General features: G+C 34.2%; 1 protein-coding gene across 2 annotated transcripts in view; it reads left to right on the forward strand.

Annotated features, from left to right (window-relative positions):
* ASCC3 (activating signal cointegrator 1 complex subunit 3) overlaps window positions 1-19,011 on the forward strand; it is a 270,966-nt gene that overhangs the window by 186,022 nt on the left and 65,933 nt on the right. For both annotated transcript variants that reach the window (XM_086482448.1, XM_086482447.1), the window contains exons 20-29: window positions 1,341-1,566; window positions 5,268-5,422; window positions 8,296-8,394; window positions 8,870-9,038; window positions 10,934-11,154; window positions 12,540-12,625; window positions 14,160-14,326; window positions 14,465-14,610; window positions 14,719-14,839; window positions 16,824-16,966. In XM_086482448.1, coding sequence (XP_086338574.1) covers window positions 1,341-1,566; window positions 5,268-5,422; window positions 8,296-8,394; window positions 8,870-9,038; window positions 10,934-11,154; window positions 12,540-12,625; window positions 14,160-14,326; window positions 14,465-14,610; window positions 14,719-14,839; window positions 16,824-16,966 — 1,533 coding nt within the window. The remainder of the gene's footprint in view (window positions 1-1,340; window positions 1,567-5,267; window positions 5,423-8,295; window positions 8,395-8,869; window positions 9,039-10,933; window positions 11,155-12,539; window positions 12,626-14,159; window positions 14,327-14,464; window positions 14,611-14,718; window positions 14,840-16,823; window positions 16,967-19,011) is intronic.

The following is a 19,011-nucleotide window of genomic DNA, read 5'->3' on the forward strand; positions in this document are numbered from 1 at the left end:
CTTTTAGCCTGTCCTATGTTTCTTTTTTTTTCTTTTCTTAACAGTCAGCAACATGTTGCATTGAATCATTTTTGTCTCATTCTTACAAAACCTTTTTGGAAAGAATTGATTGTAAAATTGCATGTAGTTCGTGCTAAAGAGGAGTTAAATATTCAAAAGTATATGTATTCTTCGGCAAGATTTTCATAGTAACGTTACCTTCAGAAGTGTTTACATTTCATAGCACGTGTGGGTATAAATGAGAAAATTCTGAAATCATTATGCACATCAAAAAAAATTGGGGTACTTTTCACAGCAACATCGTTTTCAGTATGAATCTTTTAATCTTTGCTTTCAAGACAGTTGCTTTAATTTGTCTGTCTCAATTATAACATTTTTAGTGAGGCAACATGGTCTTCTCAGATCTTCATAAATTGTACATGTGGAACGAGTGGTACAAATTGTGATTTTTTTTTTTTTTTAATTGGATAGTGACTATTAAGAAAATCATTCATCCTTTCTGAATAAAAGAAATATGCTTCTTTAGTAACATATGCTTCCTATCACTACCAAATAATTTTCAGGGTTTTATTCCTGTTGGCATTGCACAGCCAGTAGAGAATGATTGTATTCTATTCAATGAATCAAGAACAGAATTGCTAATCCAGGCATAGTAAAGAAAAACCCACCAAAAAACCCCACAACTTCATAATACAGCTTGATAAGTTTATGAAAGCAATGTCATAACTTAGGTTTTCAGGATAAGACTGACCTCATTCAAGCTTATGTTAATAATTAATTTTCCAAGTCCAAAGCAGATTTATACAATTTGGTTATACAAAAGACTCAGAAGATAGTAACGTGTAAAAAAAAAAGTCACTACTGTTAAACTTCTATGCAAATGTTGTGAAATTCAGTGGGAAATGGGATGCTATTATGGAAGCACAACTGACATGAAAAATTAAAGCTTGAATTTCCCTATAAACGAAGTTTTTTGCAGGTGTAGCTAGGAGGAGATACTGAGTGTGGTAAGTGAATTTGTTTCAGAAGTGATTGAGGTGCAAGCAGTTTAGAACTCCCTAATGTCAACGTAACCACGATCAAAATTCTGTGGCAGACCTGCCACTACAACTTTAATTAGTTCCGTATGTTTCTTTTCATAATTTCTGTAAGCAATCATGAGGTAGTTCTGCCCCTAGACAGTGATGGAAAAAAAGGTTTTCAAGAATGTTTGAAATAAGCTTGAAAAGAAAAATCTATTGTTATGATTTGTCAAAGATGAGTCTATGGGATCCTTTTCGTTTTACAAAGAATACTTGAGAGAATTACAACATTTTTCTTTTTTTTTTTTCACTCTCCAGAATGCGGCTCGTATTGTTCGAGCTCTTTTTGAGATTGCCCTTAGGAAACGTTGGCCTGCAATGACATATCGACTACTGAATCTCAGCAAAGTCATTGACAAGCGGTTGTGGGGCTGGGTTAGCCCTTTGAGACAGTTCTCAGTGTTACCACCATCGGTCCTCTCGAAGTTGGAAGAGAAGAATCTCACTATAGACAAGATGAAGGACATGAGAAAAGATGAAATAGGTGAGAAATCAACAATGCTGATCTGCTTAAACTATTAGAAATCAATGGGCAAATTAGAACTAAATCTGATCCATTCACTAATATACCCACTCTGGTCTGGAAGCCATGGAGACACATCAGTGTGGTATTATGGTCTATCCAATAAAGAAGGTTTGTTCAGTCTCCACAGCTTGTAATATGTCACAGCTTGGAGGATAAGGCTAGCCCATGTCCTGCCAACCCCAGCACACATGTGGAATGGAGATGTATGTTGTATTTACATATAAGTGTATATATACGTATTTATGTTGACCTATGCGTCCCTTCTTGCTCACATTACATAATACATGACTATAAAAGGCATCTGTTTATTTTAGCTAGTTGGCAAAATATGGCCCTCCTTTTTTTTTTTTTTTTTTTTTTTGTTATTGAAATACTATTAGCGTGAAAAAGAATAAAAGCAGTTTATTATGTCCTGGTGTACTATCAGTAAATGGCCTGCTTCTGAAGCAGTGCATTAATTTTCATTGAACATGGAGAATTCATTGTCACTGGTGTCATTGCAGCAAAACCTTAATGGAATTTTTTAAAGGATTTGACACTTCAGTAATGAGAAAATCCACAAGCCTACTGATAGACATAATGACGATTTCCAGTGTGTGTGTATAAACTGTTGTGCATAAACTGTCCACCAGTTTTCACTTGTGATGTATTCCTTTTTCCTATCTTAGTGTATTTTTTATCTGGGCTTTCTTTGCACCTGTTATTGACAAGTTGTTGAGAAACAAACTGCTGTTTTTTAAAAAGTCTAATTTTACAATAAAAATACAATTCATAGTCACTCCTTTTTGGAAGTTATGAACTCTGACTTGATACTTCTGTCAAATTTGACAGGAGAACTACATTCCTAACTTACAAAGCTTTTTACATGCCTAATTTAGGTTGGAAAAAGTTGAATAAATATGTAAAATTTGCAGAATTAGAAGCTATATTTTTATTTAATAAGCCAAAGGACTATGAGAAAATTTTAAAAGCCTACTTTAACTGTGCATTATAGTATATAGTAATTTTAAATGTATTAAAAATATAATATTTTATTTGAAGCACTAGCATTGTCGTGCTTTTCTATTCAGAAGTGACTCAGATTTGTTAGTTTGTTGAGTATTTGTGCAGTCTTTTTAATACTTAATATTCTTTTCCATTAATTGTATTAGTAGTTATTTTCTTTTTTTTTTTTAATGCTTCTTTCTTCCCATACCTGCCCTTGGAGAAGCAAGAAATTTTGTATTAAAATACAAAATCCTTCAGCATAGTGAAACTAATATTGATAAGATGGAAATGGATCAATATATACCTATAAAATGTCTAGTTTGGGTTTATATTAACTTAGTTTGAAAGTAGGTTAGACCTTGGCTTTGACTGTGGAAATAGGTCATTGCTGACTATATGTAATGATGTTGCATGTTCTTCGTCCTTATAAACCTCAAAACAAGCTGATCGGTGCATCCCTGTGAAGCAGTTCCTTGGCATACTTCTTCGTGCCTAGCGTCTCTTTCTGACACTGAGACGGTGAAGGAAGTGCTTGCCCAGCAGCCACTGATTTTTATTTGAATTCAAAGCCATGTTGAAAAGAGAAAAGGCATAGCTTCCAGCTGCTGCCTTATTCTCTGACTCCATGGGACTAATTTCAGTCTTAGTGTTTCTTCCTTTTTAAATGTTATTGTGACCTCGGAGATAGAATAAAAAAGGAGCTATCTGGCTAACCCAGTCCATGGCCTAGGGAGACATAAAAGCATCAGATGGATGCCAGCTCTCCCAGTGAATGAAGAGCGTGTGGTGTGCACAGATCCCAGGTTCCAGCGCACCACAAATTGGTCAGCACCAATCCATGTGCTATTGCAATGTAAACTTGGAGTTTCCAGAAAGCCAAGAAATCACTGTGTTATCTGAGGTATCTGTGTTAGCTGATTTTTCAGAAATCAGATTACAATCATTATGGAAGAAGCAAAATGTATTCTTTTTTTTAAACATAGGTTTTTTCTTGAATAGTCAGCTTTTGTTCAGAAGGTTTCAATATTACTTAAATGCCATTGATAGTTTCTCATAATGTGACTATTTTTTTTTAAAAATGGGAGTTGGGGAGAGAGTTTAATAATATTTTGTAGAAGTTGGGAGAGAAGCCTTATTTTCCCTTAGCAGGTAAGTGTACAAAACTTCAGTGCTATCCTGTACAAACACGGAAGTTCACCTTACACATCATGATACAGAAAGTGATTTTTGGCATGAAAAGTACTTGCCTCCATAAGCTTATTGAGTCATATCTTTGAATATTTGGCACCTACCTTTATTTAACATATCTGAAGTTTTACTTCTAATTGCAAAAGCTAGTCACTGTGTGGTAATACTGCATATATCACCAAGTTGTATCAATATAACTGGATTTGGTTTTAATAATCCACTTGCTGGAGGTACGCTTAGTTTACCAACTGCAAATTAAACTTATTAAATATGTGTTAAAACTTTTGCATTAGGGATTTGCTTCTTAAGCAAGATCAACAGCTGTTACTTCAGAGTATGGATAAACACCTGTGTGAGGCAAAATCTGCCAGTTTGTTACATAAGAAAAAACAAAGAGGGAAAGTCAGGATCAATATAAAAAAATTAGGAATTGCAAGATGTTATGCTTGTAAATTTCATGCCATAGCAAGAAGAAGTTTGTATCGCCTTTTCACTTTGCACATAATGCAAATAATAGGTTTTCTTCTCTTTTTTTTCTTTTCTCTTTTTAAATGGGAAAGTGTGCACAGGAACCACATAATGATACTAGAAAATATCAGTAGCTATTTGTGAGGTAACTTTTCACAGTGAGTACTTATGACCAGTACAATTAAATCTAAAATATGATCCACATAATTATATGAGCAATTTCAGTGAAAATGTGATATATCAACCTTCTTTCCCTAAATAAACCAGAAGTTGCAGTATTTTTCAGGAAAAAATAAATCACTGCTACATAGTTTGTTTTATATATAAAACAAAAAGCAAGGCAACAGAGATTTCAGCTGTAAAATACAAACAGGAAATTTTTTTTGATGAATATTATCCCTTTATTGCCTTAGTTACCACGACTGTGATAGAAAATAAAAGCCATTGCAACATTTAGTTTTTCCGTCATCTCAGTTACACACTAAATACAGGCGTATTCTGAAAGATCAGAGCTGCTGTGAGTTGTTTACTGGTTGAATGCATTTTTAAGCTATTAAATGCCTTTATTCAGTTTTACAAAAAGCATTCTATCTGCTTTGAATCACGACATAGGAATTGTAGATCAAATGTGTGCCCTTCGTTAAGTAAAAGTTCAGTATTCATGCTTTTAAAAAAGAACTATATGGCTTGGTAAGAGCCTGGTCAAAAAGTCAGTAAAGGAAAGGGAACTAGCTTGACATAATGTGTTTTCAGTGTGAATTCTTAATAGTTATTTTAACCCCTTAGTTATAGCCAACAGGGGGGTTAATACTGATTTTTATAGGCTCTAAATTGCTAATTCAAGTTAAGTATTACAAAATATTCAGACATGCCAGGTCAAGAGAGTCAGACATTTATGCACCTAAGAGCAAAACAAGCAAGCAGTAATACTTCTCTCTAAAAGCCTATTTGAAAGGCAGAGTTGTATTATTTTTCCTGGAAATGCAGATTTGTTACACCTAATGTTTTCTTGGCAGGTCATATGCTGCATCATGTGAAGATTGGGTTAAGGGTAAAACAGTGTGTCCATCAAATCCCCTCCATCATAATGGAAGCAACAATTCAGCCAATTACTCGCACAGTGCTCCGAGTTCGGCTAAACATCTCTCCCGACTTCACGTGGAACGATCAGGTAAAAAAAAAAAAAAAAAAAAAAAAGGAGGTGAAGGAAGGACAGGAAGCATTGATTTAGCTTCAGTAAAGGAAATGATCACAGGGAGTCGGTAGCTGTTTGGATAAGAAAAAAAGTATTTGTTTTAGATAGAAAGCAAATTTGATAATAGGAATGGAATGACCTTTAAAGACTTTTGTAGAAGGCGGCATCCAAAGATCATTGTTCTATATCCATTAATTGTTACAGGATTGCACTGTTTATAGCACGTTGAAGCAAGTGCTTACACTGAATATTAATAGCAGTCACACACAGATTTGAGTTATATGCCCAAAAAGGAGAAGCAAGAAAAAGGGAGACACAGAGGGCTCTCTGAACTATGAATGAATGTCAAACACAGAAAATGAAGCTTGGAAATACAGTTCATGTATGCCAAGTTCTGCTGCTCTTTATGGCTTTACAAATGTACATTCATAACATCAGTGCCTTTTGTCCTGTTGAGAAACTGAGATATGTTTAGAATTATATTAACCTATATTTTATGGTGCAAATTTATATGAAAGGAGTTGTACTGGTTGCACATTTAGATATACCCTCACCCTGTGATTCAGAATCTGTTCATTAGAAATAGATTTTAGAAATCTAAATGAAATACAAATGTCCACATGGGGGCATTGTGTTGTTTCTGGTACTTCTGAAACTTTCTACAGAAGCAAGGCGAAGATACCTCAACGGGCAAGCATATTTTTCTTTTTTTACACTTAGGAGATTTACACTTAAGATAAATTATTCTGAAAGGTGGTTATTAAGTATCTGTTCTTTTATTAGAAAATAGTTTTAAAATCTCTTAGATTACAAATTTAACTTAATCACAGGTAAGTTAGAGTTTTATTCCACAAACATTTAGATTATTTTAGAATCTGTTTTCACTGCCTTAAGTCTTTTTCTTTTCTTTTGGAAGTTTCAGCAAGTTAGCTTATGGATGGGAGATTAACAATCGAAATATAGACAGATTTTGTTTGCTACCTAAATTTATTACAGAAATATTTGAACAGATTCCTAACATGAATATAACATGAATTATTGTTTGCTGCCTTATTTATGTGCAATACTTGAGAAGGCAAATAAGCATTGCTTTTTAGGATAGAAACAAGTTTTTGTTATTCAAACTTTCATCAACTTTACCTATAACCTATTAAAGACAAAAAAACCCACAACTGTTCTTTATATTAAACTGTACCTTAATACAAAGTAATTTCTCAATCTATTTTTAGATTTTTCTACAAAATCTAGATTCTTCTATATTTTTAGGAATTGAAAAGGGGTCCACACAGAATTATACTCTCTGCTAATACCCCTTGACACAGTTTTCCTAATGGTTGATTTGGAAACATTATGATCATTTTATCAATTTAACTTATGAAGCTCTTTTTTTATGAATTTGTATATTGGTATTCATGAAAACTTGGAAAACTTTTTTTTTTTGGTAAGGTAGCTGTTGATTTTATTGTATCTTTGGTAGATGAAACTTCTTCAGAAGAAGACTATAGAAACTTATAGGTTTAGCTGTAATTGGTACAAAAACGAGCTGCCAGAAAAATCCATTCAGAGAATGGGAGTAGTCAAATAAAATCAGAATACTAAAAATGTAACAGCCGTACTTAACTGAAATACCTCACTTGGCTAACATTTCATGGGTTTAAGACTGCTCCTTCACCTGGATGCTTAATTCTACACAAATTTTGCACTTGCCTTTACAAGGGAAAGTAGATAAGTTTTGGTGGTCAGGAGATAGGACATCATCTTGAGCTTTAATGGTTGCAGTTTTCTGTGCTTGGAGCCCTTAAGTTCCGTAAAAGCCTGTGAGTCATATCCCAGTAGAGAATTCTTATTATATTGTTAGAAGCAAAGAACTGCAAACATACCCAGGCAGAGCAAGTAGGCCTTACTGCATCAAGGAGGAGTCCAGCAGAAATAGAGAGTAATGCAGGTAGTATTAATTAGCCAAGTCATATGTCAGACATGCAGTTTTAGGGCAGTGGTTGTCCAAAATACAGGTATGTGTCAGTTCTTAAGAGATCCCAAGAGTTCTTGAGAATCGTTACTGGAGAGCATGTTGTGTTGCCTGTTCCCACATTGCCCTTCTTTCCCCATGCACCTTTGTCACAGGACTCTCCAAAACCAAGGTTCTGTTACAGTTAATAATAAAAATTCTGAGCTTTGAACTTCAGCTTCCTTAATTCTTCTTTCCTCTCTTAAATTCTCCTAAACTGTGATGAAATGTCTCACTGTAGTTTTTAAAAATGTCACCTGCAGTGACCTGTGTCCTTTCACATTCACTGTTCAGTTACCAGTGAGGCTGCTAGTGAAATTCAAATGTGATGAAAATGAATGACAGTGTCATTACTGTCCATCTACTTATCTATTGTGCAACTGTGTTAAAAAAGAAACAAAAGTACCTTTTAGTTCCATTCTTAGTACATATTTTTCTCTTCATAAGGCAGTACAGACTGTTTCCAACACACACACATAATAATGAATTATTCTGAAAATAACGTGCGCTCTATGAATCAATACCAGATTCCTGTAGCATTAAAATTGCCATTAGAAGCAGCTATGCGCTTTGTGTTTTTTCTTATTGACTAGTTTAGGAATAATTCCAAATTTTATTTCGTCTTCATACTGCTTTTGTAGCTTATCACAGTCCTCATCAGAAACGTCAAAAGTTTATGTTCGTTTAATAGTATGTCTTCCGTACTCCTTTACTATGCATTTTTCTTCTTTCTCTAGATATTTGTATATCCTTTGTAAGTCCACACCATTTAGAAATATACCCAGCAAATCTAGAGAACCTCATTACAACTATAACAAAGCTATCTTTTCTACTCTTAAAGGTACACGGCACTGTTGGAGAGCCCTGGTGGATTTGGGTAGAAGACCCTACTAATGATCACATTTATCATTCAGAGTACTTCATCATTCAAAAAAAACAGGTAATGGATTTTATTCAGAATCTCACAACAAGACAAAAATAGTTAGTGAGATGCGGATTTGTAAGGTCAAACAGTATTTTGACCTCAGGGGACTTCAGATCAGTAGCACAGCTTTCAGTTTGTTGTACATGACATGCTTTGACTTCCACAAAGATGTTTTCTCGTCTCGGATGTCCCTTTTTCTCCTCCTCCTTTGGTGGGACACATTTCCAGGTGAAAAAGAAAGACTGTAATGGTGTTTTCTGTTAAAGGAAAAGATGAAGAGCCAGCCTTATTTCTATGTCTTGAGGTACATGGAAACAAAATCCGTTCTTAGTGGTGAAATATTTTATGAAGATGTGAACATTTTGCATATGGAGTTGCACACATACATTATTGCTTTGTGTTAGTAATGCTTATGGAAGTGAGGCAAACGGTGATTTTTCGTATTACTGATTTGTCTCTGCAGTAATTACTCTCTGCACCTTTGCCTTAGGTCATTACTAAAGAACCTCAACTGCTGGTGTTCACAATCCCAATTTTTGAACCTCTTCCTTCTCAATATTACATTCGAGCTGTGTCTGATAGATGGTTAGGAGCAGAGGCTGTATGTATCATAAATTTTCAACATTTGATCCTTCCAGAGAGACATCCACCCCACACAGGTAACTTCAAATTTGATCATTTTGTTTTAATTCATCTTGCTTATATTGGTTTTCCTTATGATAGTGCAATAAATCTCCTAACTTCTGTTTTATCATAGAAAAGTATATGGAATTTCACTTTGTGATATATTTGTATTATTAACACCATTTCTTCACTAACTTTAAAATTCTCTAAAATTTTAAATCACTGGACAAAAAGCAGCTCATTTCATCTCAACATAATACGAGCCTTTTAGTTACTCCAGGTTCTCTATAAACCACAGGAAAATTGAAACTGTCATATAAAACTGAGCAAATCTCTCTGTTACAGTATGTCTTATCTTAGTGCTTTTAAGTGTTACATTTCTTCTGGACTGGTTAAAAGTAATCTTAGAATGGATGACTGTATTATAAATGGCATTCAGAAAAGAAAAAAACAAACAGTTAAAATTTTGAAAATATGAAACATTTTACTATTTTTACTAAAATAAATTCATCCTAGCAAGCACTGTGACAGCACCGAACATCGCATTTCAACTTAGCGCTGCTAATCAAGTCATGGCCTTCCCCTCCCCCTCCTTTTTTTAACACTTGGTACAGAAGCATATGTTTGTGTTTTGCTTCTTTTTTTTTATGGATACATGAATTGCTTTATACATTCATTGTGCCTGATGTCATTGTAAAACCTTTCTACTGTAATTACATTTGGCTCATCTAGCAGTCTGTGAAGTGAGTGCCTTCAGAAATACTCAGTTCTCATACGGTGTTGTCCTTTGGCATGCATAAATTCACATGTGTTTGTGAAGTGTTTAGCTATTGTTATACTGTACCTACGCTGTCTGGAAAAGCATGTGTAACCTTTTTATCTAATTGACTGATCACTGACTACTATTCAGAAGAAACAGAAAGATATTTACACATCACCAGTTATGGAGCCTCTAGGATTTATGGTAATTGATTTCAATTCCCATCTGGTTCCCACTCAACAATGAAGTACGTAGAGGCCCTGCTAGGCAAAAAACCTTCTTTCTCCTCAACAGAGCCCAAGAAATCACAGTTTCAGTGGGAATGATAAAACAGCCATAAGGTATCAGTGAAAAGCATGTGAAGAATATTAGGCATCATTGCCTCAGTAGATTTTACGATTCCCATATCATACCTTAATGTGAAGCACCCTGAAAATACAATGAGACCTCCAGACTCAAAAAAAATCCCCACCAAACTTCAAAGCAAGCATCTGCATAGCAGAATCACTGCAGTCTCCTTAATTTGGTAGGATTCCAAATCCAATCTGGTTATATATATCATCTTCCAAATTCCGCAATCTCTATTTGTTTGGATAGCAGATGCCCTCAGGATATATTGAGAATCATATATGGAAAGGCTGTTTATTTATTTATTAGGATTATGTCTTTAATTACACATTTAAAGGATTAGATACAGAATTTAGTTGTACTTACCTGATTTGTATTATTCCATCAAATTAAAAACTCCAAAGAATAATCCCTTTTTAGATTTTTTTCCTTGAATATGGAATATACAGACTATGCTGTCCTCTGACTCTGTATTCTGTTATCATAAGAAGCTGGACATACATATAATCCAATACAATGAGTTTAGAACTTAACTGGGTAAAAAGGATACAGGCTTAAGAAAAAGATTAATTTATGCAAATGGCTGATTCACAACTATCCAAATACTAACAACAGTACTTGCAGAAACACTTTTCATTATTCCTCATTGAAATTAACAGTGACCCAAATGTGGACTCTCTGTCATATGAGATATTAAGTAAAACAATGTCCAATGTAAGTTGTTTTCCCCTAAAGTATTGGCTAATGTTTTTATCTTCATGATAAACTATGGTATGTCATGGCATCTCTTGTCATGCATTTATGATTATTTTGTGTTTTTAGAGCTTCTAGATCTTCAGCCGTTACCTATCACAGCCTTGGGACATCGGGAATACGAAGTCCTGTACAAATTCACACACTTCAACCCTATCCAGACCCAGATATTTCATACGCTTTATCACACAGACTGTAATGTTCTTCTTGGAGCACCTACAGGTTCTGGAAAAACTGTGGCAGCTGAATTAGCCATCTTTAGAGTTTTTAACAAGTATCCCACATCAAAGGTTTGTAAAATAGGTTTACTAAAATCATTTTGTGTAGGCATGTTTTCGGCAATACAAAAGCCTAGAAAAATACTATGGCAGAGTGAGTTTTGCTTTCTCTAATTTATACCTGTCTGGATACAAAATGGTACTGCATTATGTACATTATGCTTTTATTTCAACTTAATATGTTAATCAGTGTACAACTAGAGTTAGATCTAAAAACATGGCATACAGGCATGATGGATTTCTTTTTCTGTACTTACCTGCATTTCCTGCTTTCATCTCCTTCTCCTAGCAGTAGTCCTGTTTTATAGCCCTTGGTTTGCCTCTGTGTGAATACAACTAGCTCAGTCTCTCTCTTATTTAAACAAATAAGTTGTAGTTAATTACTACAAGCCAATTTTCTGTTCCAACTTGCCCCTGTGTTTTATTTCTTAAATTGCCTAGGAGCTGAACAGCTCAGCTTTTGGGGTTTTGTTTTCAAAGGAAATATATATCTGTATCTTGACTTAGCCATCTTGTCTTAGTTAACCATGTTTCAGCTTTAAAGTCTTTGGAAACAATATTTGTATCTGACTGTGACATTTAACCAAAGAATGACCAACGAGTGAAATTATGTACATAAATCCCTTATTCATCTTTGAAATTTCAGTATCTTCATGTAACTCGTTAGTCCAGGCAAGGTAAACAACACACTTACACATATTCACCTTGTCTATTAGACTTAGGAAATAGCCAATTCTCGAAGTAATATATCTTTTAGGTTTTAATAAAGCTGAAAACCTGGCTATACATTTTAAAGAATTATACGAATTCTTCATGTAGCAGTTTCTTCATGTTCAAAAGCTTCAGAATATTCAATCATAAATCTGTAAATAAATATTGTTTCTACATGTCAGAGTATTCCCCCCCTGCACAGCAGGCTCCTTTGATGAAAATATTGTGGCACTTTGCTTAAATCAGGTTTAAATTTAATTGGTAATGTTTTAATGATTAATCGACGTAACTAGAAATCAGGTAAGATATTGCTTGCTGGAAATTCTGATTATTCCTGTTCTAGAATGTTAGCTTGCAGATTTTATAATCCTGGCAAAAAATGGCATTATTTATGTAAGTGGGGTTTGATATTAAATGGTGTGATAAATACTTCCATTTCAATAAATTATTATTTCTTTTTCATAATTTATTTGCTTGTTAGCAGCTCAGGAAACAAAGCAGTATTTTCAAGTGTTAAGTCTGTTTTAAATATGATCCCGTTGTAGGTCATTTAAGGAACTCGGGCCTTAATCGTTTTATAGATAACATGTTCAAATCTCCCAAGTATTAAATAATTTTTTCCTTGTAGGTACACTTTAATAAAGGTTTCTTGTTTAACTTCTGGCTTTGTGACTTTTCTTTTGCAGGCAGTGTATATTGCGCCCTTAAAAGCACTCGTTCGTGAAAGAATTGAGGACTGGAAAGTTAGGATTGAAGAAAAACTTGGTAAAAAGTATGTTTCTCCTTACCTAATCAGAGAAATGAGAAGCAAAAGAACAGCCCATCAAGTATGAATAAAATCTACAGAACACTTTTGAGTATTTCAAAATAGGTCTTGATTGTATACTATCCTTCAAATTTCTAATACTTAAAAAATAAAAAATTCTATCAATAGTCGTTGTGATAGCAAAATCAAAACTAAAAAAGGGATACACTTTGATACCCAGCTGGTTTCATTCTCATTGCTCGCCAGTATAACAAATATGAAGCTCAGATTTCCCTCTGCAGTATCCTTGGTAATTGAAATTGCAATCCAAAATAAGCTTTCTTTAGAAACCTCAGCTATGAGGAACTCATAGGACTTGCATGATCTGTATACCAGTGTTCGTATACTGTCTGTCCTTCATAGATAAATTAGATTAAATTTTATGCCTTGTTAACATTAATTTCTTGCTGTTCTTCTCAGGTGTTGGAGTTCAGTCATTACTTTATGACATGTAAGGTGTATCGGTCATGTTGATGCTTTCCAAAATTATACTTTCTTGAGTTAAAAGTTATATCCATAGTATGCAGTATTTAGGGCCTTTTCCTTTCCTATATATAGCTTTTTTTATGAGTTAAAGCTCAAAGCACACCACAAGTTTCAATGGAAAGGGGTGCTGCTCTGTGTACACGGAAGATACCAGTGAGATTGCCACTATTATCATAGCAGTGACTTATTAATTGGCAATTGGGGTTTTTTTGCTATTTTAATGGCAAATGGTGAGGATAAATTATTTGCTTCGTAATTTTAAAATATTTTCAGGTAATATTTCCATTTTGAAACTTACTCTATTACTTGTGATTGAAATTTTGAACAGAATATATGCATTACTTTGAGGAATTTTTATTAGATGTTCAACTGGATGTAGAATGTGTCATAGCAATGTTGAAAATCCATTATATTCAGTCTAAAATAATGGATCATCTCAAAGGCTGTTTGTAGCACTTGAAAGGATAATAAGGCAAACAATTGGAAAAATTCTACTAATTTTCCAAAAAAATGACCTCAGGGTAATTTCTGCTCCAGTCTTAATGGAACTACACCAACAAGTGCAGATACACTGCAGTCTAGCCCCGTTATTCAAACCAGAGATCTGTACAGAACAGCAGGCAGCAACTTGGTAGGTTTCTAGGAAGTTTTCATCCTGGCTATGACAGGATGTTATGATTCACATTATATCATACTAATATTATTATATTATCTTCCTTTTGAAAAAGTAACCATAGATGGTTTGGGACTCTTATTCAGCCTCTTCTTGTATATGGTTCTGCTAAAGAATGGTATTTGGTATTCATATGGTATTTGCTAGGAAAACAAACTAACTGATTTATTTATTTTAAAAAAATCTCGAAATTCCTGTTAGAAGTATTTGACCAGAAACAAAATGACTTTGTTTAATTTTTTTTCTTCTCTCTTTTAAGAGTTAATGTTCAGGAGTTAATATTTGAACATTAAGATGTTGTAAAGCTTTGTAAAGCCAAGCCACTATCTTTCTTGATTATAGGGTTGTAGAGTTAACAGGAGATGTGACGCCTGATATGAGAGCTATTGCCCAAGCTGATCTGATTGTTACTACCCCAGAAAAGTGGGATGGTGTCAGCAGAAGCTGGCAGAACAGAAGCTATGTTCAGAAAGTTTCCATTCTTATCATAGATGAGATCCATCTGCTAGGTGAGCATGTTTTATTGTTTTTAATCAAAATCATTGCTAAATTTGAAGAAGTGTGCTGGTACTTATGACATGAATACACTTTTTGACATCTAAACCTTTTCTTTTTCTCTGTTTTTCAATGGACTTTTCATTTACTAGGGGATGAGAGAGGCCCAGTATTGGAAGTCATTGTATCTCGAACAAACTTCATTTCATCTCACACAGAGAAGCCTGTCAGGGTAGTTGGTTTATCCACTGCTTTAGCAAATGCCAGAGACCTTGCTGACTGGCTAAATATTAATCAGGTATGAAAAATGTTTCAGAAGATGGATATATATTTGTGCTGCAGAAAAACAAAATAGCGATTTATAAAATAATTCAAGGTTAAACTTGAAAACAATGTTTTCTTTTAGATGGGTCTGTTCAACTTCCGACCATCAGTACGCCCAGTTCCTCTGGAGGTGCACATTCAGGGCTTCCCTGGCCAGCATTACTGTCCTCGCATGGCTAGCATGAACAAACCTGCATTTCAGGGTAAGCAACAAGCTCCTAGACCTTTTGCTTCTTTCTGTAAAAGGAAAAAAAGACTTTGAGCATATTATACAGTTCATTTGCAGCACATTTACAGCATGTGTTACTGTATGTGCTCTTGGCATATATCGGAGGAATCTGCTCTACTAATGGCCCAAAGTTATTTGTCTGAAACATAAAGTGTGCTGCAAATGCAACATATAACAGAGGAATGTAATGTATTTAGAACAGAAGAATAAAATTAGTGCTAATGAAGGGGAAATAAAATGTGTTTTCTCTTAGCGTTTGACACCATAAAGAAACATTTGTGTAAAAATATTTGAAATTTAGAAAGTAATAAAGCCATTCATATTATTAATCTGCTGAGGTATTTTCATATGGACGCCACTGTATGTAAGCATTAAAAAAATTGTGAACAGAAGTTGCAAGTCAGGCTAACCTCTTATAATTCTAGTTTCAAAGCAATAACCATAAAATTCAAAATTTGTAGTGCATCCAGATATGCTTCTGTTTTCAATTTTTCATTCTTAACAAAGCTGGCAAGCAGGATAGATTTAAGAAAAACTCCCGTATTTTATTTGAACATGCTTTGTTTTGCTTACATGTGGAATATTTATTATATCAATTAAAAATAACCTCCAAAATAAATTTTGTACTGTGAACTGCTGTTGATTGTGAGGTGACATTTGTGAGGTGACTTTTTAGCTGCTCTAATTAGCCTTATGACAGAAGCAAAGTATTGATTGTGGACTAGAGACCAATCTTGACAGCTCAGATTATTTACACCTCCACAAGAGCATTGTACAAAAACACTAATGAACAATAAATCTGTCTTGGGCTGTTCTGCCACACCTGTTCCTGAAGCGACAAAAATCCATTAGATGCCGGGCTTTTAAAATATGTAGGTATATTGGCATATATAGTTGTAAGGTATAAATACACATGAATTATCCTATTTCAATAATTTCACTGCTGTATAGTGTGTATATGCAGGAGCACATGCTGGGTAGTATTCGTGAACTAGGAAACAATGTGATGATGGATAGTATGAAATAGTTTTCAGAAATTAACAATGCATAAATTTAATTTCTAGAATGAGAATTACATGAGAAAACACACAAATGGATTTGTAAGAGATTTACAGAGAGAGTATTTGAAATTCTGCGTACACCTGTTTATACTTCTAGTGCTTGTTGATGTTAAAAAAATCTGTACACGTATGATTTATTGAGGGCTTTTTTCCCCACTTGTTTGACATGATATAGTCAAGGTTATTTTAGCATTTCCGTGGCAATACTTATTCCTGAGACCATAAAAATTCTGCTGCAGCCTGAAGCTTTTCAAACAAGGGCTGAGCAAGAAAATGCTTTTTTCAGAAGTCCTAAAACACAATTGCTTTAAATATATCAGACTAATAAGTAAACAACAGGAACCAAGTTCTTTTGTACGATAATGCCCACTTTCACAGCAACTTCTGAAAAGTCACTTTCTACCTTTTTTACTTTTTCTGGTTTTGGTAGATAGAAGTGATCCTTTGCAGGCAGACATGAGTTTATGCAGTCTGAGCTCTGGGTCAGGCAGAAATCAAGTTTTAGACCTTGATGGCACTTAGCTTGAGTCAAAGTATCTCAATAGGGTAGAAAAAGCATAGCATACTTATTAGTCTGAGAGAGAAATTCACAAGCTTTGACATGTAGAAAGCCTGTCCAGGTTTTCTGATGTTTCAGTGAGTTCTTTTTCCTAACTGCTTCTCTTAATTAGCTAACAATAATCACTGAAATAGCAGGGCAAGTTAACTCAGACTCAGCTAAGCATAGTTGTGTGATCTTTGATTCAGAGATGGTGTATGTTCACCTTTGTTGTATCTGTCTGGCACAATGGAGACTAAGTATACATGCCTGTATATCAGCTGTCTAGGTATTGCAAACAGAAATTCTAATTTTTGTCGTTAAAAGGCCTAATTCGCAAGTTCTGCTTTCCTCAACAGCGATTCGAAGTCATTCTCCAGCCAAGCCTGTCCTTATTTTTGTGTCGTCCAGACGTCAGACAAGGCTTACTGCCTTAGATCTGATAGCTTTCCTAGCTACCGAGGATGATCCCAAACAATGGCTGAAGATGGATGAAAGAGAGGTACAGTCATTTTACCTGCATTATTTGTGCTTTGCTTCTATTTTACTGATGTTTATTTGAAAAGAAAATACATCTAAACCAAGAGAGTCATTTATGGGTAGATTTTGAAACAGCTATGCATATGCCAAATTTCAGTGTGTATTAAAACAAGTGGCAGCATTAAGACTATATAAGCATCTTTACAAGATCTGAACTTCAGAATGCAAACTCTTTCATCTTTGTTTTTCCTGCGTATCTATTGTTAATGCTAATTCCGTTGTCCCAGACAACATATATCACATGGTACGTAAGCCTTTGATACAAAGATAAGACAAAGAATAAAGGAAAGAGGACTAGTGTTCTACAAAGTTTACAGCTGGAAGTTTGTGACATATAGAAGTTGAGCTGGAATTTAAACAAATCTCTTTCGGTGTTTTAAGAGCAAAATCATCCTTCTCATAAGATAACTCTATGTGTAGAAGGTTATGTATATGCATATATATCTGTGTGTATATATGTACATATGTATATATATGTGTCTATCCATCTATATTCATACATAGATAGATATACTGCAGAACCAACGGGTTAGGAATGTTTCAATCTTGTATATCAATGACATAGAATCAATCAAAAAAATAAGAGAGCTTCTGCCAGTATCTTTGTTATAAGAATATAAGGATTACAGAGTCAAACAGATGTTAAGCAATGCTGGAGTAAAGGTTTCATTTTTTTATTCTTTTTCAAGCAGTATAATCTTTAATTACATTTTCTTGTATTGTTTCTCAAAAATCCCTTCTTTCATTTATTGCAAAACGGGAATGATGGTCAAATAATAAACAGCCATTCAATATTCTCTTTTATCTGCATTATTCAAGATGTATACTAGATTTTATTTACTGCACTCGGTTCAGCATCTACTCTGAATACAGAATTATTTATGTCCTTCTGAACTAATGGTCCTGATTATGGTGTACCATTGCTTCAAAATGATTTTTTTGGGGGTGATATTCAGACTTCCTAGATTTTGGAAGTTATTTTTTTCTAATGGTTGCAGACCTTCTGCATAGGAATTTGTGTAATAATATAGGACGAAAACAGCAAAATGCATGACTCATAAACACAAGATCCAAAATGGCTATTGTATGAATATTTATATATCAACAATTGTATGAATAGTTATACGATTGTATACCAAAAATTATATGCCAAAAAGCGTAGGTTTCTAGATGAATTATTTGGGTTGGTTTGTTCTTTGTGAAAAAATTTGTTCTTTGTGATTTTTTTGAGTTAAAGCATAATGTCTATATCCTTCCTCTTTTGGATGGATTGTAAAAGAGAAAATGGATGTCTTGGCTGATAAACCACTAGTGCTAAAACGTGGCTCAATTTGATGCTGCTTTTCTAATTGTATAAGCTCTATTTAATATTTTCTTGAGCATAATAGAAATTTCATATCAAAATTGTTCTTGCATAGTAGAGTACTGTAGTACCTTGTGCTAGTTTACTGTAGTAATCTCACTGGCAATTAGAATATGCAACATGCAGCTTACCCTAAATGACTCACATTAATATGAATAGCTTCCTCATGTCTTGTGAGCCACTACTATCCTGAAAAGAACTGTACCTGAAGCTTCTTCACTTGCTTGAAAGGGGTTTTCTATTAGAAGTCTTTGAAATTCATATGTTTCAGAATAAATCTCTGAAGATTTTGAAAGAGGAGCCAACAAGGACAAGCAGACTTTGCATTTATTAGTTTAATAACATTTGCATATGATTTGTATTTGAATTAATAAGCTGAATGTTTGGAGCATAAGATACCTAGCAAGTTACTCAGTTCTGATTACGTAAATGTAAAAGACTGAGGATTAAGTCCTAAGTTGTTATATCTTACCACTATTATGCAGAACACAATTGTGTTTGAAGTACCCACAATTTCAAGTGGACATTGCTTTAGGTAATTATGGGACCAGTTTGTAGTTTTGTGTTTTAAATGAGCATGATTATCCTGAGTTTCGTTTGACATTGAAGCAAAGGACAAAGCTATAGTAGTCCTACATACATAG

This window comes from Leptosomus discolor, chromosome 2 (genome assembly GCF_034619465.1).
Source record: "Leptosomus discolor isolate bLepDis1 chromosome 2, bLepDis1.hap2, whole genome shotgun sequence".
NCBI classification, from domain to species: Eukaryota; Metazoa; Chordata; class Aves; order Leptosomiformes; family Leptosomidae; genus Leptosomus; species Leptosomus discolor.